A 25,994-nucleotide genomic window follows, 5' to 3' on the forward strand; every position below is an offset into this window, starting at 1 on the left:
CTGCATGAGTACTTTGCCACAGCCAAATTATCAACAGCATAAACACAATATACCTACAAATCCTAGGAATACGTACAAACAATAAAATATCATCAAAAGACCAACCTTTAGAAATGAATCCCAAAGTCCATAAATCAAACACAACAATTAGTCCAAATTGTGAATACCACAAATGTGACCTATAAACTGTAGTAAAAATCTAAACTAATAAAACTCGGTTCCCGGCATTGGAACCATGGCAAAGTACTCATGCAGTAAGCTGAAACAGAGAATTAGGAGAGCTGAAGTGTGAAGTATATAATGTTTAAAAAATACTTGACTGAATATTTAATTCAGTAAAAAATTAAACTAATAAAACTCTCAAAACTTATACAACTATCTGATCCTGTCACATATTATGCCAAAATAACCTTACAAAGCAGAATTAAATAATGAAAATAAAAAATTGATAAGGATGTTCGATTTTTCGTTACCTTTAATGAATGTTGTTTACGCTGCAGTCAGAATTATCTGCCTGCAAATAATCGGGTCTGGACCAGAATAGCTTTAGTTGTCAACATGAGCAATAATCACACCGCCGGGGTGCCATAGCACACATCACCCCTGTCACACATTGTATCCCTCCGTTCCCACGAGTGTGGGGATTCTTATCGTTTAAAAATCGGAATATATTTATATTGTTTTCTGTTAGCAGTGTTAATTTCATGTATAAAGCTGTGTTACCTGTATGTCTGACCGCGTAAAATTGTTGGAAGCGAACGCGTAAATCTGTTGAGGAATATCGATCCACGGTAATGTAAACTGAAATCTTAAATTTACCGATTCCGTAGTCATGATAATATACCTCCTAGTTAATGTATAGCATGATTTATTTAAGACGTCGGGCCTTCTGTCTGCGGAGTCTCGGGACGAAGCTGGAGGCACGAGTGGCCATGTCGTCCATGGCGCCGCCCCTCCCTGTACAGACAGGCGCGCCCTGATTGTATTTCTGGGTTTGTCAGCACCAACCCCGTGGTTGCTGGTTCCATCTGAGTAGTAAGCCTCGAGTACCGGCATCATTGCGGGGCGTCCTTGGCTGACACGCTGTGATATAACGGAACGGTGTTAAACTCATTCTTCTACCAGTGTTTCTCTATCTCATCATGTTGTATAACATGGTCTGGCGATCTATTGTGTGTGAGATGTGTTTGTTATCAGGAGAAGTCATCCTACACGCTGCCACGTGTCCTTTCTAATCCTAATCTGGAATCCGGAGTGTGAGGGGAACAGCTCGACAACAGCTGTGAAAGTAGGATGTGTCCGGTTAACAGGGGAATGCGGATGAGGCAAGTCTTGTGAGGACACATTCCACTTCAGAACTAAAGCTGGCACTTCTGTTAGCTGTCGACATTTCATGCTTATCGTCTCCAGGGCAGGATAGGGTCACATGCTGGACATGATGACGTCGCGATCAAGATTACAGCACTTATATAGCGGCGTGCATTCAAATGTGCGTACGTGCGTGCGTGTGTGTGTGTGTGTGTGTGTGTGTGTGTGTGTGTGTGTGTGTGTGCTTGTACTAGTACTGACTACTGTCGGATGTATGATCTAGCCCAATGAGATACCCCACTGTATACAGTATATTGACTCTGAGCCGATTTGTAGTATGCCGTCTCTTCATAAGATGTGGCCAAGGGATGAAATCAACCCTCCGCGCTGTCCACTTGAGCACGGAGGCGATGCTCGACACAGGAGGCTTCTAACATCGGAGTCACGTGGGCAGACTCCGGTATTCGTAGGATTGCGCGTTATCGTACGAGGACGACGTTGGAGTTGCTCATAATATTATTCACTGGTTTGCCTGACCCAGACCCGGTTATTCCCTCCCTCACTCGCTTACTCATTCATTCGCTCACTCCTTCCCTCCCTCACTAGCTCTTTCCCTCCCCCACTCACTCGTTCCTTCCCTCCATCCCTCAATCCCATCCACCCCCACCCCCACACACACTCACTCACTCCCACTCACTCGCTCCATCCTTCCCTCACTCACTCACTCGGTCTCGCTCACTGTCAAGCTCATTAGTAATATCATAATACCTCCGGAGAAGGTAAAACAGTTTTGGAAGTGGGAACGGCATATCTTTCGTATGTCATCGATGATTAAATATTACCGGTTCCTATGTGCGTGGGAGAGGCTGATATAGACGAGTTACAGCGCACCATGCATCTGTGAGCAGAAGAAGTGTCCGCCATTATAAAAGCCAGTGTTAGAATACCAACAACTCCAAACACGCGTCCTTGTCAGATCCACAAGAACATTTGGTCCACTTTCTTTTCATAACACACTCACCCATGACAAATATTATGGATACATTACGTTGTGTAAATAGCTTCACTCTTATAAATATGTTAGGTGTATTTAACACACGGCGTCGACCTTCCCCAACAAGACGAGCACTTCCATAACATCAAGGGCGACAACTCTTCCAGGACTGGTGCTGACACCACCAGCACCAATTCGCCTGACGCACTTGACGTGGTTTACATTGACAAATTCACTGATCAATAGTTCCACTTTACTTTTATGATGATGTAGGATATTATGAATGTCTACTGTGTCTCCCTAGACATCGTTATTGCTTTGACATTTAAATCCTTGTTTCATGTCTGCGTACCTTCAAGCTAACGCCGATTTCTTTTTCACTAATTACTGCTATATGAACCGTGTTTGTCTTCCATCTCTAACGTTTAAAATTAAAAACGGAAAGAGCAAGTTCACTTTTTGTTGTATAACAAAGCATGTGTATCCTTCACAACGGAGCCGCCAACCAGCCAGACATCCTCGATTATCCAGAGTATTCTATCTCTGTCTATTCTGATAATACCCTAGACCCATTCCCAACACAAATTTCGTTTCGGAAGTTTCTCGAGCACACTTTTTAACAGTGAAGAGGGCGGTATGACTTAACTGAATCAATGTGATTGACGAAAAAGGTATGAGGGTGAATACTTAACGTTTTCCCAACAAGAATACCAACAAACACAACTTCCTTTGTGAAGAATTCGCAGCGGTGTCTGCTTCGGTTGAAGTAGGAAACGTAAAAAAATATTTTTTATTGGCAATAAAATGACTGAAAGGCAGGATTTAGAGTGATGCGTCGATGCCCGAGAAACAGTTTCGTTTTTAGCTTTAACACTGACGCAGCACAGGATTTCTCTCGCGCATGCGTGTACTCTGATTGGACTAATTCTTGTGGCGTGACTTCCGAATACCGCTAAAAACAAAGCAATAGCAGCGACTGGGTCCTGATTGTTTATCAATATAGAATGGAGATATGATACACCTGGTAGTCAAAGAGGTCTTCTGGTATACGTCTCAGCCTTTTCCTTTACCAATAAATGAAGTTGTTCTCACATGTCTCACTATTTTGAAACACACAACCGTTATTGTAAGACCAAATGCAAAATTCCTACGAGTAGCAATGTTTGGCAATACTCAACACGGAGATGTGGCCACGACGTTTAACGCTTCAGGTACATCGATGATCTGATATCGTTCAATAACAGTCAAATAGGCAGCTACCTTTCACTGATTTACCCACCTGAACTAGAAATAAAATGATGCCTATGAAACAGTCTCATCTGTTCCGTATTTTGATGCATAAACGATTCAGAGTGACAAAAAATAACAGCAAAATTGCAAGGCAAGAGAGATGACTTCAACTTTCCAATAGTCCCTTTTCCCTTATGTCGGGCAATAGTCCAGCATCTTCAGCCTTTGGCGTCTACATTTCACAGCGTTCGAGGTACACAAGCAGTATCTTATACACATTCTTATAGTATATAACCGGAATCGACCAATGAACTGTGATTTTAGTTTGAGTTTGGTTGCTACAAATAGGGACTACTTTCTCCCTGTCGTTTTTAGTCAAGACATGTAAATGATGTTTTCTTGAGTCAGGCAACAAAGTGGGGTACCGGGGACCTATTCTGCCCGTGACTCCCTACGTGGAGACAAACATTGGGTACCGGGGACCTATTCTGCCCGTGACTCCCTACGTGGAGTCAAACATGGGGTACCGGGGACCTATTCTGCCCGTGACTCCCTACGTGGAGTCAAACATGGGGTACCGGGGACCTATTCTGCCCGTGACTCCCTACGTGGAGTCAAACATGGGGTACCGGGGACCTATTCTGCCCGTGACTCCCTACGTGGAGACAAACATGGGGTACCGGGGACCTATTCTGCCCGTGACTCCCTACGTGGAGTCAAACATGGGGTACCGGGGACCTATTCTGCCCGTGACTCCCTACGTGGAGTCAAACATGGGGTACCGGGGACCTATTCTGCCCGTGACTCCCTACGTGGAGACAAACATGGGGTACCGGGGACCTATTCTGCCCGTGACTCCCTACGTGGAGTCAAACATGGGGTACCGGGGACCTATTCTGCCCGTGACTCCCTACGTGGAGTCAAACATGGGGTACCGGGGACCTATTCTGCCCGTGACTCCCTACGTGGAGTCAAACATGGGGTACCGGGGACCTATTCTGCCCGTGACTCCCTACGTGGAGACAAGCATGGGGTACCGAGGACCTATTCTGGCCGTGAATCCCCAAGGGAGACAAGCATGGGGTACCGAGGACCTATTCTGCCCGTGACTCCCCACGGTGTGAATGGGATCAGTGTAACATAAGGAGTAAGACGTCAAAACAAATGAACGGAAAGTGTCTTATTTGAGTGTGTTTTATTGTCTGTATAAAATAGTTGATTATGACAACGACGTGATACAGTAGATGTATGTTCACAGATCAACATGTCGGAGAGAGAACGATCTAAGCAGGTGTACGTGAGCGTGTCTTCAGCCGTTACATTATCAATGTCCTTCTGAAGGATAAGAAGCACGTAACAGAAACACGAATCACCGGCCATGATAATGTGCCCCCAGACATCTGCTCCCTGTACTGTTGCTGGGTGGATGTGCTGACATGCTGGCGTCCCCCACACCACCTGCAGCGTCACGTCTGGTGACGTCATATACCTGAATACCTGGAGTATTCATGGTGCTGCAAGTACGAACTAGTATTCACTATGAAAAACAAATACTCATTGCAATCGAGATGATGTTTGGGGCACCGGGTAATATACAATTAGTACATCAACGTTTCTGGGGGATTGATCTAAATACTAACTTATTGCTTCAAATATCACCTTGGGTATAACGCTAAAATAAAACTACAGAAAAATCGGCTTTGAGTTCTTCATAAAGCGTATCGATGTTTGGAATATATCATCAATCGTTTTGGGACAGTTGGTAACTTCTGTTTGACAGTATTTCTTCTAAAGAAGTTTCCGTATGTTGCACGGATTTCGACAGAGACAATCGAAGTGTGAGAAAATCATCAGAATATTATCCGTACACTGCATGACCGGCAGCATGGCGCGAGCCCCGGGTACTTGAGTACTGATCTGGAGTACCACAGCGTTTAGATCTAACCTAGACTTGCACAAGTCCCTAAGGCAATAATTATCAGTTTAAATCATAATTTCTTAACAGTAAATAATAAGAACAAGTTGTCCCTATAAGAGACTAGAGTCCTGTACTGTCCAAAAATCTAGACTTGCCTATTAGGTGGATAGAATTACTACACATCCATGGACCCTTCTTTCAGTACAGCCTTGGAGCAAGGCTAGATCTCACCCTGCACCCGTGGGAACGTACAACCACCTACACAGGATCACAATGTACTATACTAGCGGAAAGAAGTAACTGCATGTGTCCATATTCACCAAAACGCGGTATTTATTATAAAACCACGCAACTTTCAAACACATGCACTGGTGTTAAATTGGGTTTCGAGAATTTCTTGTTTCTTATTCTAAACCCTAAACAGGTTTCTTGTGTTGTTAGTAAGCGGATTGACAAATCGAAATAAATGAAATCATAACTATTAGTTATCTTCAGTTATTATGAACTATATAACTATCAGTTACTTTTGCCCGCTGAAGAAAAATATATTCACTAACATCGCCAGTACTCCCATGGGCCCTCTATAGCGCCCTCTATGGGACTCAAAACATCACCTCGATATAGGAGGATTGGGCTATATGAATAACAACGCGAATAGCCACGACTCGGAGATAAAAACGATGCCCGTATTACGATAGAGGCGACATTTCCGGTGATGACTCTTCTGTACCATTGTACAGCGCAACTGCTGGCGACGTTTTCCGCCATGTCGCTTATAGGCAGATGGCAGTGGGCGAGTGCACTCTATACAATGTATTCACGAGGCCAGACTAGAACATATACACAATGAAAGACAACAGCGACATCTACAACTGTAACAGACACAGACTTGTATAATGTATTGCCAAGCGACATTTTCTAACAAAATGAACATCCATTAAGTTGATTAATATGATCTGAAATATCACAGAGACAATGGCATTATAACAATAGAATGGACAGAAGATTGTTTCTCTAGTTAAACATCTTGCGTAGTCTGAGCATAATGTACACTATATACATACTGGATCTATTAAGTCACTTGTACATATTAGTACAATAAACTTTTCGAAAAGTGATGTGTTGAGTGAGTGAGTGTGAGTGAGTTGGGTTTAACGCCGCTTTTAACAGTATTCCAGTTATATCACGGCGTGTCAGCTTAATGTGGGAGGAAAGCCCGAAGTGATGCAGGTCTCGGACGTTTACCACTTCGGTGAAACCAACGAGCACGGGTATGGTGCTGACAAATCTAGAAACATAATCGGGGCGAACCAGGATTCGAACCCACAATCATAGGTTTCTGGCGTGCCCAAGGGACGCAACTCTGCACAGCGAATCGCGGCGCCTTAGACGACTGGGCCACCCGTGCCCCCCTGATGTGTTGAGAAACAAGGCAGCACACGTGCATCTGGGATAAGGTTGGACCTCGAAATGTTTCCTCCTAAATCCCCATGTAGATCGCTATCATTATCTCGCAGACGCAACCATCTCGGGCACACTGACGTTTCAGTTTCATGCCTCAGCTTAAACGTCCCAGTGTACAGGAAACAAACTAATTTCTTGAGAAACACAAATCCCGCAAAGAAAAATGCCTTCGGTTTCATAGCACGAGTTGATAGTCTCATAGCACCATAAGCCTAGCGGGAATTATCTCCACACGGTCACGTTGCTCTAAGTACTGAGCATTGTCCTCGACTTTTAATGTACCACTTTGGTGACACGGATATGGTGCCAATAAACCCAGAATCATTTTCAAGGTGAACATGGGAGTTCGAACCTACGATCGTGTAATTACCGTCAACACCGCCCTCGGAAAACCTGGGTAACACTGATCTGATAAACCGGTTTGGCTTATACAAGGCCAAAGTGACAGCGGATGGTTTGCGGATCTCAATCAATGGAAATTGTAAATATTTTGCCATCGTTTTATAAATAAGCACGGTGTTCTAGTAGTGCAAAGGTTGTCTCATGCATACTGCTCAAAAGAAGTAAAGGGCCACCCGATTCTTTCATGTTATAGTTAATCTGTCACGGTATGGTAATATGAAAGAATCGGGTGACCCTTTACTTCTTTTGAGTATTAAAGAAGTTGCATGCCTTCAAAACGTTTAAGGTAGAATAAGATCTGATCAAAATTTTCGAGAGTTCTGCTTTTACCATATTGTCGCTGTGTATTAATCTTTGGCACTGTCAAGGATGTGGTCCATAAATAATTCTGTCAGCAGAGTGCCAGGCTCCACGCCATTGATAACCCATATTTCTAATGTCAAAACATTAAAACACAAAGTATATCGTTCAGCAGTTGCCTGCAAACGAGTGAGTGAGTTGGGTTTAACGCCGTTTTGAACAGTATTCCAGTTATATCACGGCGTGTCAGCTTAATGTGGGAGGAAAGTTCGAAGTTTGGTGCCGACAAACCTAGAAACAATCGATTCGAATCCACAAGGGACGCAACTCTACAAACATGAACGAGTCCATTATAATGTTATAGGTAACACAGGTATATTCTCTCCAACAGGAATATAGGCAAAAATGTGTTTCCAAGGAAGAAATGCTATCATACACAATATCATATACATTATCGATTACATAAAATTCATTGGAGTAAGAAATTTTAAAAAAAGGTAGAAAACATGCAAAACAATACTTAGGCATCAGCTCTCAGTGGAGGGGTGGTAATACATGGTGAAGAAAAACATCAACAATGCAAGTTAGGCGTAAGACACTTGTTTGCGTACTCATATGCGTATGTCCGTGTGCGTTCTGCGTGTGCGTATTGCGTATACGTTGTTTCAAAACATATTACATACGAGCTATGCCTATGCTTAGGTAACGAATACGTCACATTCACGTGCACAGCTGACTCCTCCTAAGGATTTCCGATCGCGTGTACGTACGCGTATGCGTCAAAATTGGCTCCAGGGGCGAATTCAATCGTGTACGCAGTCGTAGACACGCACACACACCAGCGAACGGGATAAACCTGTTTTGCCCTGCATTATTTATACCAAATCGTTTTTTTCGGATACGGATAACGTACACGCAAATACGCAAACGCAAACGCAAACGCAAACGCAAACTCGGGTGTTTCACGCTTTAAAAGTTGGTAGCAAGTTACATTAAAAATCAAACTTTGATCTAATGACATTAAACCCACACTGAATCACATTGAAAACGCATATTCGATTTTTTTTAATATTTCACAAAATGACCACAAAAGTCAAATGAAGTTGTTCTGTGTATTTAGGCGTGAGATAATCAAACAAAGCGGGGTCATTTTGTCACAGTCATCATTCTCTGTCATGCGAGTAAATATTTACTGCAAAAATCGGTTCTTGTCGGGGTTAAAAGTGGATTATGCGTTTTCAATGTGTGCCAATATGTACATAAAACCAACCATCCGGGTACTTTCCACAGAGCGATAGAGTACGTCCATGACGTTGGTACTCCAACGTTACGATGTCGGAAGTTACGATCGCTTCATGGAAGCGAGCCCGTCTCTGACACGGGTGAAGAATACTGATGAGCGTTGATGGCAACTTTATTATAATAACTTTGTAATATGTCCGTTCCACGCTGTAATATTTGGGTCCGATAACCTGGCTGGGCGATTCCGCGGTCACCACTGGTAGTAGAGATTTGACATTTTGAAGAGACTGTTGATTATTTACATTCTCGTTCATCAGTTCATTACACTGTTGCCAAGCAACGGGAAAAGCTTTCATATCTGTTGTCCCATCAGTTTGTGTTTGTGAAACGATGTTATGAAGCTCTTTTTCTTAATTCTGACGTAATATTATTCCATTATTTTACAACAATATTATTCCATAATCACCCAGTTCTTGACATGACTCGTCGTATGAATCAGTATGACACGTTGTATGAATCCGTATGACACGTCGTATGAATCAGTATGACACGTCGTATGAATCAGTATGACACGTCGTATGAATCAGTATGACCACACGTATGTGAGGTACTCCGCTAGACTTCACACTCGCCGTGTAGCTGTCTTTGATATTTCCGAATATCTTTCTGTTCACATTTGATACTCCATTTCCTGTTGTCCTCGTGATGCCCTTTTTCCATTCAGAAACAACCAGGTCCAATGGCCCTGCACTCAACTACCCTGCTGCCTCCATTGTGCCAGGCGTCATGGTTTAACCTGGTGGCACTGCTTCCATCAACAGGCTCCCTTCCTCAACACAGACAACCCGCGCACCTGCACGCACCTGCGAGCACACACAGCCTCGGGTATATCCCCAACATGAACTGATCTCTCTACTATCACAGGGTTACTGGCATATATCCTCACTCTATGGACTGGTTCTGATCAGCCGTCCGCCTCCGCAACAATTCAGTCATCGACTGTAAGGCAAGGACGGGGTTCCTTCTATAGTTTTATCAAATATATATTTTGCACTGAGATGGTCCCAAACCTGGCCTAGTGTCACGTGATCACAATATGATGCACTTCCGTTTCACGAGTCTCTTGGGTTGCACTTTAGGTTCAAGGACGGCAATGATAGCTTCATCAAACACGTCCTTCAAACCTTTCTTAGTCAGAGCTGAGCATTCCACATAGGAGTTGCCCCCGAGTTTGTCACACACTCTCTCCGCCTCCTCAACTGTCACCGGCTTCTGTTTCCTCTTCTGGAGCTTCTGCCTCGTGGGTTCATCCTCCCTCAAGTCTACCTGGGTTCCCACGAGTAGAAATGGCGTCTTGGGGCTGTTATGGCGGATCTCGGGAATCCATTTGTATTCCAAGTTCTTCAGGGAATCGGGCTTGACGACCGAGAAGGCAACCAGAAAGACACTGGTTTCTGTGTAGGACAACATCCTGAGGCTTGTGTACTCCTCCTGCAACACAGACAAAACACATGTCAGACCATCTTACAACACAACACAGACAAAACACATGTTTGACCATCCTACAACACAACATAGACAAAACATATATCAGACATTCCTACAATACAACATAGACAAAACACGTCTTACCATCCTACAACACAGGCAAAACATATATCAGACCATCCTACAACACAACACGGACAAAACACATGTCACACCATCCTACAACATGTGACCAACGTGTCAGTTGTTTTTTTCTCAACCAGTGAGTGAGTGAATATTGTTTTACGCCGCTTTAAGCAATATTCCGACGAGGGACACAAGTAATGGGTTTCACACGTTGTACCCATGTCGGGAATCGGGCCCGGGCCTTCGGAATGACGAGCGAACACCTTAACCACTAGGCTACCCCATCGCCTCTTTTTTCAACCAATCTCTGATCGGAATATGGTTAGGACACCATGCGAACTGGTTGATATTTTATACTTGAAACACATGCATATCCATATTAAACCATACTTAATCGGTTTTGTATGGCATGGGTTAATAAGAACAGCGCTATCAACGATTCAGTAGAGGTTCCCCGACAACCACTCCATGAAAACTAAACTTGCTTGGGTTTTGTGCATAGCCATCAAGTGTCAAGCAGAACAGACACATGATAGACAGCCTCTGCAACTGATTTCCAATTGCGTTGATCGACGCTCATGATGTCAATAACTGGGTTGTCTGGTCCAGACTCGATTATTTACAGACCGTCGTCATATAGCTGGAGTTCGGCGTTAAACAACAAACAGACACAATTTCCAAACAGGAGCTTGTCTGCCTATTGAAATAACCCAGCGTTACGAGTAACGACAGCCTAACTGCGGTACTTATGGCTAAGATGTAATAGAAGTGGCAAACCGAAACGGTACACCAAAATAAACACGATTGTCGGAGTTTTAATATTCTCATGCATTTAACAGTATTGCAGAATGACATAGTAAACAGTGAGTGAGTATAGTCTTGCGACGCCCTTAAGTAATATTCAAGCAATTTCACGGCTTCACACATTGTACCCATGTGGGGAAACGAACTCGGGTCTTCAGCGTGACGAGCGAACGCTTTAACCACTCGACTACCCCGCCCGTTTTAAGACAAATGCATGACGTATAATCTGTATAGTATAATATGTCCAGCTGTCCCCTGGGGATTGGTATGAAAGGTATATCTCTAACGCAATAATTATTCGTTTAAATCATAATTTCTAGATTACATAAATAATCAATATATTATCATTCAGTACAGCCTTGGAGCAAGGCTAAGTATATCCTTATACACTGATATCTAGGTTAACACAGACAGCATAGCGTTTTCTTCCTTGTTTAAGGCGCGGTGAGTGAGTTTATTCTTATGCTTTACGTCACATCGGGAGTATTTCCGCCATATCGTGACGATCAGGTGCGGTGAGAAACTGTGTTATTCCTATACACTTTTCCAGTCTGCAGTTGCCCGAGTATGGTGTTGCATCGGGAATCGGACAGTGAGGTTACGTGACCTGACATGCTTGGTTTGTCTGTATTGTCCAGAGTTGGTATTTTACAGTCAGAAGAGTAACGCAAGCTTGAATTTGGGACACCACCAGGGGATCTTGGTACTGGCAAGGGACACAACTCTGCCTTGTGACTCACAGCGAATCAGATCACTTGGCCGCCCATACTCCCAGAACTGACGCAGGGACAAGCATATAATTATGTCACTCATAGTACATGTTTTGTTTTTCTCGAAAATACCCCAATCTGTGATCATTATACATCATATTTACAATTTGACCAAGGGTACAAGTATTAACCATTAACCATTATTAATCCGGTAAACAAACAGATTCAGACATCAAACACTGTAAAGTAATCGCTCCTCCAATGAGTGAGTGAGTATGGCTTTACGCCGCTTTTAGCAATATTCCAGCAATACCACGGCGGGGGACACCAGAAATGGGCTTCACACATTGTAGCCATGTCGGGAATCGAACCCTGGTCTCCGGCATGACGAGCGAACGCTTTCACCACTAGGCCACCCGACCGCCCCATCGTTCTTCCAAACCAACCCCAGATGTTAACGTTAGAGTAAATATAAAACATCAACGCCAGAGATTTACCAGTCTCGATTATCTGCCGAGACAGATACCACTGGTCGTAAAAGGCAAACTAGTGGTGAATCACGGTCATGATAACTCCCCCACCCCCTCCCCTCTTTATTACACAACACTGGCCTATATTAATCCTGATTATGTCAAGGAAATATTTAGGGCTACATGACCAATTATCCTGTTAAGTCAACAGCGGAAACAAAACCAAAACTGACAGTATTGGTAATGAGTCCGGTGTTTCATCGCTACTTAGCTATTGTTATAATTACGAATCAAATACACTACGTCCTCTAATGACACATACCGTCAAACTGTGTGGAGGCCAGACAGACAGACACACAGACACACAGACACACCTTGTATTTGTAGAAACTCCATGAGATCGACCGTATAATTCATAATGCATCTATACACATTGTTGGGGTAAATAGATGTACAATTTAACACACAGGGATAATGAAAGTAATATTTTGGGATGTACAAATAACAATTTTTAACATATCTGATGGGACCGCCTCCGTGGTCGGTGGTTCGGAAGGTCGGTGGTTCGATCCCCGGCGCCGTCATACCAAATAGATGTTAAGAGATGGCGCGTGTTACCCTGCCTGGACGGGTCGGCTGAATCAGTATACACTGTGACTGAGTGGGGTATCCATGTAAAACTACGGCATGGTATCTCAGCTAACTAACACTATAATACCGAAAACACACACACACACACACACACACACACACACACGCACGCACGCACGCACGCACGCACGCACGCGCACAGAAACACACACACACACACACAGAGTATACATATACGTACATATATGCATGAACTCTGAACTTTATTTGAATTCGGAAGCTTTATAAAGCTTGTCAGAATATAAGAGCAAAATATCTGATTTATTTTAAACAGTAATAAATGATATGAACTTGATTGTATTATTTGAAGTTAAGGTACAAAGTTGACCAAAGACTCGACAATATGTTGGGATTAATTCCATTTCCTTGTTGACGAAAACACGCATCCTGGATGACGCCAGATAGACGTAAAGCCCACCCTGACCCTTGACCCAGGAAGTTGACGATAACTTCCGGGTAACAAGCTCACATCATGCGCATGTGATTGTCTGTAGCCAAGAAGATCTATAATTGTTAAATGATCTGTTTCCTGCATGGTAAGCCTTTAGTTAGCGCTGGGTCTTTCCGCGCAGTATTGTGTACCGTGAATCGTTTGTGAGAGTGAGTTTAACGTCGTTTTGAACAGTATTCCAGTAAATATGAGCCGGCAACTACTGAATGAACATGGGCATGGTCAAACCAGATCATAATTTTGGTGAATCTGGCATTCGAACCAAAAGCTTGTAGAGCCTCGCCGCCAAGGGACACAACTCTGTAGCGAGGACGTGTCTGTGGATGCACCTGGACAACCCAGCGAGCATCGTGTGTGCCACATCAGAAGCATGTCAATATGTATGAACAAGCACAAAATACTCTTATACCCACCAATATGACATGTCTGGTTGTGTGCACGGCAAGAAATATTGTACGGTTTACAAGATCTGCTTCGGGAACGAGCACTACAGTCAAAGTTGTTGCAATGGAAACTCGAAAAACATTTTTTTTCGAAAATCAATAATAAACTATCAAAAGGCACCAGTTCACCACTAGACCTATCTATGTGCCAAGTTTGGTTGTTTAGTTCTGCTCAGGAAACGAAACGTTACGGAAGACAGCACCCGTTCTTATATCTTCCTTCCACTTCGTGGCGGGGGATAACCCACACAGACACAGGCATGGAACACGGAATGAAAGCTCTAATGAATAGCGCCATGCTGGAGAAGTATTTCAACCAGTCTACAAAACCAAACATTTCCAAAAACTTGAACGACCCCTGAGTTTTTTGCTGTGTGATGTTTGTGAGTGACTGCTTCAGGTCCCCCAGATGTCCGCGTGATGCGGAGTCTGGTATCCATCACTCCCTCACATACATCCTCCCTCTGACATGGCGGACTAATCAGAATATATACCATTAACCGCGTACATAAATACAAAAACCTGAATCGCCTTGAGGCTTGACGTGAGGCCTGCGTCCTCAACTCGGCGTTTGTTAGATTTAAACTGTGACGTAATTGTGTACATAGCTAAATGAATCATCTACGTACGTCTTTGAGATGTATAACAACATACAGTGTTATAGACACATATAGATGTACACAGTGTTAATAGATGTGAGTAGATATCTGCTGACATGTATGACACTGTCAATGGAAAAATGGACAAGAATAACAGTTTCAAGGGAAATAAAGATCTGTTTAACAATGTTCGGAGCCATAGACGCGTATGAAAGTGTATTGTTTATAGACACGTAATACAACGTCCAGGGAATATAGACATAGGATACTGTCTAGGGAAATACAGATTGGTATGACAATGTTCGCAGTTATAGACGTGTATAAAAGTGTAGTGTCATACAGTTACTGAATACCGTACACGCGTCCGGGGAAATAGTCAAAGTCAAAGATGTTTATTGTATCAAAGGCCATCGGCCCATATACAAGTTCAGATAAATACAGTGGGTGAGAATTTACAGATTGGGAGATACAACAAAAATTATATAAATATAACATTCATTTAACAATCGGTGATAATCATGAGGACTTTCTAGGGTGAGGTAATTAAAATTATGAATTTCCACTCAACATGTTATTTCGTAGTTCCATCCCATGTTTTACAAATAAAGACAGTTTAAACATTACATCGGCATCATTCGATGACAAAATAGAAACAAAAGCTATTCTACTTGTCTTAGATAAGAAACATTCTGGTATATATTTAGTACGTAATTCTGCATAATAAGGACATTCAAAGGTAAAATGTATTTCGTCTTCTATTGCAGAGTTACAGAATGGACAAATTCTTTGTATTCTTTCAAGTGATATATTCCGTCCATAGTTAATCATAAGTTTTGACAAGCCAAGTCTGTATTTAATATATCCATTTCTTAGGTGACTATTTGTTAAAACTGATAGATATTTTTCTGGCTCTAATAGAGTCTTAAATGTTCTGTACAAATCATAACGTGAACTATTTTCCAAGTTGCATTGCCACCCTTGATAGAACATATTTATTGCTATTTTACGAAAATCATTTAGAAATAAATGTTGATCACCAACAGATTGGTTAAGCCATATATACCCATATCCATGTGAGAATAATAGTGTCCTAATATGCGATACCCATGTAACCTTACCGATACTATCTAAATGAAAGAGCATGTTATAAGCTTTTTTCGGAAGCCGATGTTCTGGCATACGGATGATATTAAACCAATATTTTAAACACTTTATTTGTGAATTAATGTAAAGTGGGTATCTTCCACATTCTCCATATATCATATTATTTGGTGTTGCTATTCCAACGCGAAGAAACTTTTTACATGCCAGTAGGTGAATTCTTTCTAAACATTCATATCTTCGGTAACCCCACACTTCAGATCCATACAATAAAATTGGCTGTATTTGAGTATCAAATAATTTGAAAAATACTTTTGGAGTAATAACTCCAAGTTTATGTGAAACAGACATTATATTAAGTAAAGCTCGTTTCCCTCGCAGTGATAAGTCAGATACACATTTGTTCATATTTAGTGTTGAATTAAACATTATGCCGAGATACTTATAACCATTAACTACATTAATTTGTTGTCCATTTAAGTACCATCTTTCCCTAAAATTTAAAGGACCCCCTTTTCTGAATACTATAATTTCTGTCTTATCTAAATTTACAGATAAATTCCATTCCTTAGTATATTTATCTAATACATTCAACTGATTCTGTAGACCAATAACAGTGTCAGATAGTAAAATAACATCATCGGCAAAAAGGAGCATAAGAAGTTCAAGGATGTCAGGATACATCTGTATACCATGCTTGCCGTTACTTGAGATTTCATAATATAATTCGCTTATGAAAAACGAAAATAACAGAGGACTCAGTATACATCCCTGACGTAAACCAGATGGGCAATCGATAAAATCAGTAACACCATAATCACTACGTACACATGACTTGATATTTGAATACATTGATTGTATTATATTAAACATCTTCCCTTGTAGTCCAGCTTTTCTTAAACAACACCATAATTTATAACGATCAACTGTATCAAATGCCTTTTTAAAATCAATAAAAGCAACGTAAACCTTGTGTTTACGACGTGTTAGACATTTTTGAATTGCAGCATATAATGTAAAAATATGATCTACGGTTGAATAATTTTTTCTAAAACCAGCTTGAACTTCCGGTATCTTATCTCTCATATTTGCCCAGTTAGTAAGCCTGTTATTCAAAACAGAGGTAAAATTTTTCCCCAGAACACTCATTAATGAGATCCCCCTGTAGTTGTCAGGGTTTCTCGGATCGCCTTTTTTATGTAGAGGGACTATTTCTGAACAAGACCAACTGTTTGGAAATATTTGATTATCAAAGAGTTTGTTGAAACATTTATGAAGAAATGGCATAATATCTAATTGGGAACATTTAAGCATTTCTATCAGCACTTGATCGGGATTTTCCTTTTTTTAACTTATTTATTGATGATGTAATTTCATGTTCAGTTATCGTAGAATTTAGTATGAATGCATCAATATCTGTAAACTGATTAGAACTGAGTTCATTTTCATCATCTAAGTGAGGAGAAAAAACATTGTCATTTGCAAAAACCTCTCTAAAATGGCACAGCCATTCTGCTTTCGTTATATGATTCTTCTGTCTGGGTTTGTTTTGTAATGATCTTATCTGTTTCCAAAAGCTAGATTGACTATTTATGCTTCTATGCAATCTTTCAACTGATTTCTTACGTGAAATGGATTTAAATTTTCTGCAACAAAATTTATAATGATTTCTTTGTCTACAGTACACAATTCTGTTAGCGACTGTTCTTTGTGTTCTAAATCTCCTAAGTGCCCTACGTGTTTCTCGTTTCGCTTGTCTACATTCTAGACTTAGTGGTTTGTGATTGGCAAATTGTGGATTATGTCGTATTGTCTTTTTCATGCAGTTAGCAGAGTCTAATACAATGTCGACAAAGTGGCTAATTGCGTTTTCAATAGCATTATCAATTTCTTTAAGGACCATTTCTTTGTTTTCAGTAAAATTATATCTCAGGTTATCAAGAAACAAACTGGAGTAATGATCATTCCATATAATTTTCTCTGATGCTTGTGGATCCATACATGAATCATTATTGCACCTCTTACCCATATTTGGAAATCTACACATCAATTCTAATGGAAAGTGATCAGAATCAGATCGATCACCGACAGTGAACATATTGATAAACTGAAAAAAATCTGGTGAACTTATAAAATAATCGTTCACACTAGATCCATGTTGGCTACAATAAGTAAATTCCCCATTAGTATCACCATATACACGTCCATTTACGATGTAAAGTTTAAAAACATAGCATAAATCCAACAACATTTGACCAAATCTATTTACAACTGTATCCTGTGAAGTACGATCCTCAACAGGGTCATCCTCCTCCTCAGGGAAAGGGGAGGTGTGATTGAAGCTATCATCATTATTGCTAATATCAGGGTTATTTCTCTCACCTGTTCTCGCGTTCATATCTCCACAGATTAAATTGTATGAATTTGAAAACATTTCATCATTATCTATTAAGAATTCTTCTACTTTTACAATGTTACTATTGGTGTTTACATGATTATAATAAGGAGACCCCATTGGAGGGATATAGGTACATAACAAATTCACATTTTTGTCAATTCTAAATAAATCTTTAGATAACGAGAGACCAATTATGTTGTCTCTATCTGCTTGTATAACATTACAGAAACTACTCAGTGATTGACGTACACACAGACAAATACCACCTGATAAACGTCCATAGTTGGATAACTTAACTGCAGGACAGTAAAAAGTATCATATCCATGTAGCCAATGTTTTCCTGGAATATTTACAACAAATGTCTCAACAAGGCACACAATATCAAATTTACTGATGTAAGTTAAAAAGTCAACATCATTTATTTTGCTGAGAAGACCACCAATATTCCAACATACAAAGGAGAACGCGTCTCTGTTGACATCAGTAACACTGTGAGCGCGAGTATCACCGGTGTGCACATCGGAGGTTCCTTGTGGGAGATGATCCGGGCCATGGCCATTGTGCTATTTCCCAGGGCGCGACTTACTTCTGTTTGGTCGAAGTCTGTCCGACATTCGGTTTTCTGAGTCTTGATTTGTAGATCCACGTTGGTCAGCCGACGTACGAGGCATCGTAACAAGCTTGCCATTCTTGAAGAAGCCGAAATTTCCCGTTCCTTTTAGGGCTTGCAATTGTTCGCGTTGACGCGTGGTTAAATCACTTCCAATTCCAAGTCCATTCGATTTAAATGTCGCTCTGGCTTTCAATGTTCGTACCTTGTCGTCGGAGAGTACCAGTTTTGCAATTATTGGTCGTGGTCTTTCACTACCAGGCTTCTTCACACCGAGGCGATGGGCGCGTGCAACGTCAGTCGGTTGCCAAGTTTTGAATGTTGCGTTTTCATTAAGTACGGCGATCGCTTTTTCTTTACAGGCTATAGATTTTTCGCCTTCATCTTCATCAACACCATAGATAATGATATTATCTCTTCGGCTAAACGACTCGAGTTTATCAAGTTCAACATCAATTTGCGAAAGTTTGTCATTTATGATATCCACTGTCTCAGCAACCGCATCGACGTCAGATTGCATTACGTGGTTCTCAGCTTCAATTTTCTTCATGTCTGATTTCAGTTCCGAAACTGATTTTTCTAGATTGTCACACTTAGTTCCGATACTTTTGACTTCTGTTCTTAGATTAGAAATGTCGTTACCTAGGTCGGATTTGACGTTTCTCAGTTCGGCAAGGATTGCTTCTTTTATGTTGTTAAGATCTTGTAGGGTAACAGGCCCGGGGTTTGTCTCCACGTCATTTGCACACAGTAGCATAAGCGCTATGACACGCTTGGGTAGCATGTGCTCGGGGTTTGTCTCAACCTGATTTGTAGACAATAGTATAAGCGTCATAACACGCTTGGGTAGCTCGTGCATCTCACCTGGATCGCATACATTTCGTGTATGGGTCAACATCATGCAGTATGTGTTTGACGTGACGTCACCAAAGGTGTTGGGTGATACCTTGTTCAAATCACCAATAATATTATGATGATCATATGTTAAGTCAACAAAGTAGCTTGCAAATATCCTGTGATATTTAACACATAACGTTCCCAAACCCATGGTTAGACTGCAGACAATAGCCACACTCAGAAGTCGATATGCGAAGCTCATACCTGGTGTCCATCTTGTCTCACCTGTGTAGCGTTCAACCTTGTCGACGTTTCTATGTCCACGGGGAGGGATGAAACACCCGATCCTTGCTCGCCAAACATCGAGCGTTATACCCATAGTGATCTAGATGCAGATTTGGATGCAGAGTTGTATTAGTGAGCCATCTTTTCGACAATATTCACAATTTTGTAGGACAGCTGAAACCTGCGACTTCTCACCTTCACGCATGCGCTGTCCGGGGAAATATAGACATGTATGACGCTGTCTAGGGAAAATAACCAAGTTTATAGACACGCACGACAATGTACATAGTTTTATAGATCTGTACGACAGTGTACTGAGTTGTATTGATATGTTTTATTCAAACACGCAATGTCAACGGGCGCACATTGATAAGTGCACCACATCTCATCGCGAGCTCGCGGTGACGTCAGCGGATGGATATGACGGCTCGTAAACAGCGCAGAAATACCAGTGTTTATAAACACACACTTCGAAACGCAACACGCGGTCTTCTAGCCCCCCCATAGCTGTCTCGCGTGATCGTGATGGAATCTCTAAATATAAATACCTGATGAGTCTCGCTGATTGTGTATATGTACGACTCGCTGTCAATCTGCAATGTACCAGGGACACTTATTCCACACGATTGTATTCGGATTGTATGGACGAGTCCATGCTGATATAATTCTAAAGGACTTCCTATTTATAATATAATTGTGACACACGTTACATGGGAGGCGAGGTGAAATGGGGTTTAACGTTGTGTGTGTCTGTATGTGCGTGTGTGGCTGTGTCCGTGTATGTGCGTGCGCGCTAATGTCTGTTTTTAGAGCTAATTCACTGAAATGCAATACCGCAGTTTAACCGTACTCAGACACAGTATACTGACTCCGAGCCGACCAGTCCTTGTTTTAGCCCCTTAATGCCAGGCAGGTTAACAAAAAGTACCATATCTTAACGCGACCTCAAGGCAGACGTTCTATCCACTAGGGGGCGGTGGTGTAGCCTGTGATCAAAGCGTTCGCTCATCATGCAAGACCCAGGTTCCATGGGTAGTGTGTGAAGCCAATTTCTGGTGTCCCCCGCCGTGACGTTACTTGAATATTGCTAAAAGCGGCGTAAAACGATACTCACTCTCTCCACAAGACCACACACGTTACATTACTGCATTATTCGTATGGGTTTTTACCTAAAATCTAAATATGATACATTAATTATATAAGCTAGCGATTTCCGTACTGAGGTAGTTTGTGTTGCTATGTATGGTTATTCCAACTTGAAATGTAGCTGATAACGTTGGATATTTTTCCTTGTTCAAACAGCGATGTGTCTGTCCAGTGCCCCATGTCGACGTGTACATGGTGGCGCCGTGTTACAACGGTACGGGAATCAGGGCTCGAGGGAGCGTGAGAATCCCTTACAACAGTGGAGCGGTATGGGAGATCCCCGAGGGGAGGGGTTGTCTGTCTGGTGGAGGGGTATAGGAGATCCCCGAGGGTAGGGGTTGTCTGTCTGTACGTACCTGCCCCGCCGTGTCGAACAGCCCCAGCTGGTAGGGTGTGTCCCTGATCGTGACGGTCACTGAAACACAATCAGACAATTACAGTCACAGGGAGATAAGTAAAGGAGGCATGACATTTCTATTACAAACAGCATCGAATTTCCGTGGACATCCGGGGTAGAATAGGTCTTCAGCAACCCATGCCTGCCGTGAAAGGCGACTATGCTTGTCGTAAGAGGCGACTAACGGGACCGGGTGGTCAGACTTGGTTGATGCATGTCATCGTATCCCAACTTCGTGGATCGATGTTCATGATGTAAATCACTGGATTGTCTGGTCCAGACTCGATCATTTACAGACCCCCGTCATATAGCTGGAATATTGCTGAGTGCAATTTAAACAACAAACAAACAAACAACATCGAAATCTCCAAGTCTGACGTTTTGATTGATTGGTACAAGTGAACCACGTATGTTCAAAGGGCTTTAAGTCATAAAAACTTGTCAAAACAGGTTAAACGTGTAACAGGGTTCGTAATGGGGAGGTAGGGTTTTAACTTATCTTTAAATTTAACTTCAGCAACCACTCCACAATTGCACCAAACAGCCCTAGCTTCCGCCGGATCAACGTTTAGGGTCTTCGTTGATGAGAAACAATTTGTGTTTTTGTGTGGCTTTCACAATGAAACTATTAGTCACTGCCCCCGCCAGTATACAGTCGCCACTGCACCTAGATCGAGTTACATTGTGACAGTTGACAGCACCGTGAACACACAATACAACAGGCGACCTCCACTAAGTCTAGGTTTACATCTCAATACAAGAGAAGGGGTCATTGAGGACGGCTGTTCTGCACAACTCGACCAAACACAAAACTGTGGAAACTTCCATGACGTCTAGCATGAGGAAATATGCGCACTACCAACTTAAGATTAGTACTCAGTAACAATGACGTAATACATTCGCATGTACATCTAGGGAAATATGAAAATTATAGCACATCCCGCGAGCATCCCTTGTGTATCATCAGTCGGTGAGTGAATCATGCTTAACTCCGCAGTCAATTATAGTCCTGGTATCACGTTATATCACGACTGCTGTAAAAGTGGGTCGGACAAACAAATGGGTGATAGTATGAGCACCGAACAAAGCCATCAAAATACGCCAAGACAATCCTTTTTTACGTCGGTTTGTTCGACAAGCATGTAACTTCGTTTGTTTGTTGTTTAGCGCCGCAATAAGCAAAATTCCAGCTATATGACGGCGGTCTGCAAATAATCAGTCAGGACCAGACAATCCAGTGATTAACATCATGAGCATCGATCCACGCAATTTGGATACGATGACATTCATCAGCGAGCCTGACCACCCGGTCCCGTTTGTCGCCTCTTACGACAAGCATAGTCGCCTTTTACGACAAGCACTGAAGACCTCTTCTAACCCGGATTTACGATCGAGAAACACACGAGTGAGTGAGGTTGATTTCAACGCCGCTTTTAAGTTCCCAGATGTGGGAGGAAAGCCCGAAGTGATGCAGGTCTTAGATGTTTACCACTTTGGTGAAACCCTCGAGCACTGGTATGCTGCTGACAAATCAAGAAACATAATCGGGGCGAACAGGGATTCGAACCTACAATCTTAGGTTTCTGGCGTGCCCAAGAGCACTTGATCTTGATCCTGTAGATACACTGCATCAATCTGCTGACTAAGTTCTGTCTACTTGACCTGGGCCTCGTTCCACATTGCGATCCTAGAACTACGACTGTCGTAAGTCTATTTCAAAGAATGGACATACGATATCTTTGCGCTACGTTCGCTTTGTGGAACGGGGCCCGGGTGTAGCCGTCAGCTTGGCCCCGTCTCTAATATCGCAATAAGGCGCAAGTCGTGCGCATATGGAGCCGGGAACCAGCTTAGGTGAATACACAGGCACTAGGCTTTGTCTACTATACCTGATATAGCCGTACCGTTGCACTACTCTGCTGACTAGGTTCTATCTACCAGTACCGCTACACTACTCTGCGGACAGGTTATGTCTACCAGTACCGCTACACCAGTCTGCGGACAGGTTCTGGCTATCAGTACCGCTACACCAGTCTGCGGACAGGTTCTGTCTACCAGTACCGCTACACTAATCTGCGGACAGGTTCTACCTACCAGTACCGCTACACTACTCTGCGGACAGGTTCTGTCTGCCAGTACCGCTACACCACTCTGCGGACAGGTTCTGTCTATCAGTACCGCTACACTACTCTGCGGACAGGTTCTGTCTACCAGTACCGCTACACCACTCTGCGGACAGGTTCTGATGTATTAATTAACAGTGCCAGTGTATTGAGATAACTTCAAAGCGGAAGCTAGCGACGTGTGATTGATTGCGGCAACGTAATGGCTTGATTTGCTATAATTAGATATGAGCAGTTATAAATTGCACCTGGTGCGTTAACAACGTTGACAATGCGAAGCACGTTGCTGGGAATGTTGCGGTTACAGTGATGCAGTGCATTCCCTTAGCGCTATGTAGCATGTCAACAAAACTTTCCACGTCGTTGTGGGGGAGTTGGAGGACCATAGATATCCCCGCCCATCACAAGCCCCACTGGGTATTGATTTGTTTGGTTGTTGTTTAACGCCGAACTCGGCAATATTCCAGCTGTATGACGGCGGACTGTACATAAACGAGTCTGGACCAGACAATCCAGTGATTGATATCACGCAATTGGGATACGATGACATGCATCAACCAAGTCAGCTAGCCTGACCATCCGATCCCGTTAGCAAAGTCGTCTTTTACGGCAAGCATGGGATGCTGAAGACCTGTTCTACCCTGGATCCTCACGGGACGGTATTGATTAGTGCCGAGGCACGACCGTGCAGGTGGTATTGAGTATTTCCCTGCAAGCTGAACAATGCGTGACCGGAGAGCTGCTCACAACTAATATGAAACATTGGCTTATATCAAGCAACTAACTAAATGTTCTCAACTGTGAGTGTTAGTTTGCTTGGTGTTTAACGCCGCACTCTCAGTCTGCAATATTTGAGCTATATGGCGGCGGTCTGTAATTAATCGAGCCTGGACCAGACATTCCAGTGATTAACATCATGAGCATCGGTCATGCATCAACCATGTCAGCGAGCCTGACCTTCCGATGCCGTTAGTCGCCTCTGACGACAAGCATAGTCGCCTTTTACGGCAATCATGGGTTGCTGAAGATCAATTCTACCCCGGATCTTCACTGGTCTCAACTGTGAGTGAGTGAACTGAATGAGGGAGCGATGGAACTGTATTTTATGTCTGTTGATAAGACCTGGTGCACTCAAATCAGTCGTCATGGCGACACAGTCACTACAGTAGAATGCAGATGGTTATGTCGCGCGATGACTATCTTTAGTCTGTGTTCAAGTATGGGAAGGGGCACGGGTGGCCCAGTCGTCTAAGGCGCCACAATTCGCTGAGTTGCGTCCCTTGCGCACGCCAGAAACCTGTGATTGTGGGTTCGAATCCCGGTTCGCCCCGATTATGTTTCTAGGTTTGTCAACACCATACCCGTGCTCGTGGGTTTCACCGAAGTGGTAAACGTAAGACCTGCATCACTTCGGGCTTTCCTCCCACATTAAGCTGACACGCCGTGATATCACTGGAATACTGCGGCGTTAAACCAAACTCACTCATTCAAGTATGGGAATAACTACAGTCGGAGCTAAGATCGCTTTGTGTAAGGGGCTCTGTTCGGTGTGAAGTATTTCATTTGGTGTCTACTGGCCTGAGTGCCTTGACCTTCACTGAGGTACCCGACACCACTGCTCCATCTCCGCTACACGGAACGAACCATCGCAAGTCACACTACTCGTACATGTCATGTGCATTCGTGTACACACCAGTATCAACTGACACTATTGGCTTTTATGTCCAGTTTTTGTTAAAATTCATAAAATATGTAGCCGGTCAAGCCACCCTACCCTGCTTTCTCTAGACTCACAATCACAGAATGCCATATATTTATGATCTTTGGCACAGAGTTACGAAAACTGCCAGAACAGTCGAGTCTGTGATTTTCCGCAGATGGCGCCTATCGGAAGTATCGCATGTTGCAACAACAAGCAACGCAACTCAAACAACATCATCAGCTCCAACAACATTTCATCTGCGGCTTCCTCTAGAACGAATATATGGTCGGCTACAAAGCGAACACCGCCTAGCTACAACAGTATAGTGATCGTCTGCTGGATCAACTCTAAGAACCATGTTATGACATCGGTTTATTCCATATTCTGCTATATACGACCAGTCGTCTGTAATACGTATTGTTATCGTCTGCTTTGAGGCCATCAATCGTCTGCTTCCAGCAGATCTATCATTAACTCTCGCTATGTTGTTTTAGACGCGCTACGGGACTGTCAGTTCCCTGTGGGCGATCTGTGACGACCGGAGTGACAGTTTCCTGACAGATTCTGCTCAGTAAATACCCCTAAACGTCGACATAATATTTGATAATGAAACAGCGGCTAATCCCCACAGAACATATTTAATAGGCGACACAAAACAATTAGCGCGGCAGCGAGGAACTGGGTCAGTGCGAACTGGAGAGGAAACTACTATTGGGCCAGAAATGCTACATCGTATTTGCAGCGTTCCCAAATACAGTGTATAACTGACGATAGGGCCTCACGTAGACGGCGAT

The 25,994-nt window shown here is 42.7% G+C and overlaps 1 protein-coding gene across 1 annotated transcript in view; it reads right to left on the bottom strand.

The window, feature by feature from the left end:
• Positions 1-4,710: 4,710 nt before the first annotated feature.
• Positions 4,711-25,994, bottom strand: part of LOC124140663 (cell division control protein 42 homolog) — a 29,324-nt gene continuing 8,040 nt past the window's right edge. The window contains exons 2-3 of the mRNA XM_046508348.2: positions 21,335-21,393; positions 4,711-10,349 (exon numbers count right to left, since the gene is read on the bottom strand). Coding sequence (XP_046364304.1) covers positions 9,948-10,349; positions 21,335-21,393 — 461 coding nt within the window. The 3' untranslated portion in view covers positions 4,711-9,947. The remainder of the gene's footprint in view (positions 10,350-21,334; positions 21,394-25,994) is intronic.

The sequence above is a fragment of the Haliotis rufescens genome, unplaced genomic scaffold, assembly GCF_023055435.1.
Source record: "Haliotis rufescens isolate VD_foot unplaced genomic scaffold, xgHalRufe1.0.p SCAF_51, whole genome shotgun sequence".
Classification (NCBI taxonomy): domain Eukaryota; kingdom Metazoa; phylum Mollusca; class Gastropoda; order Lepetellida; family Haliotidae; genus Haliotis; species Haliotis rufescens.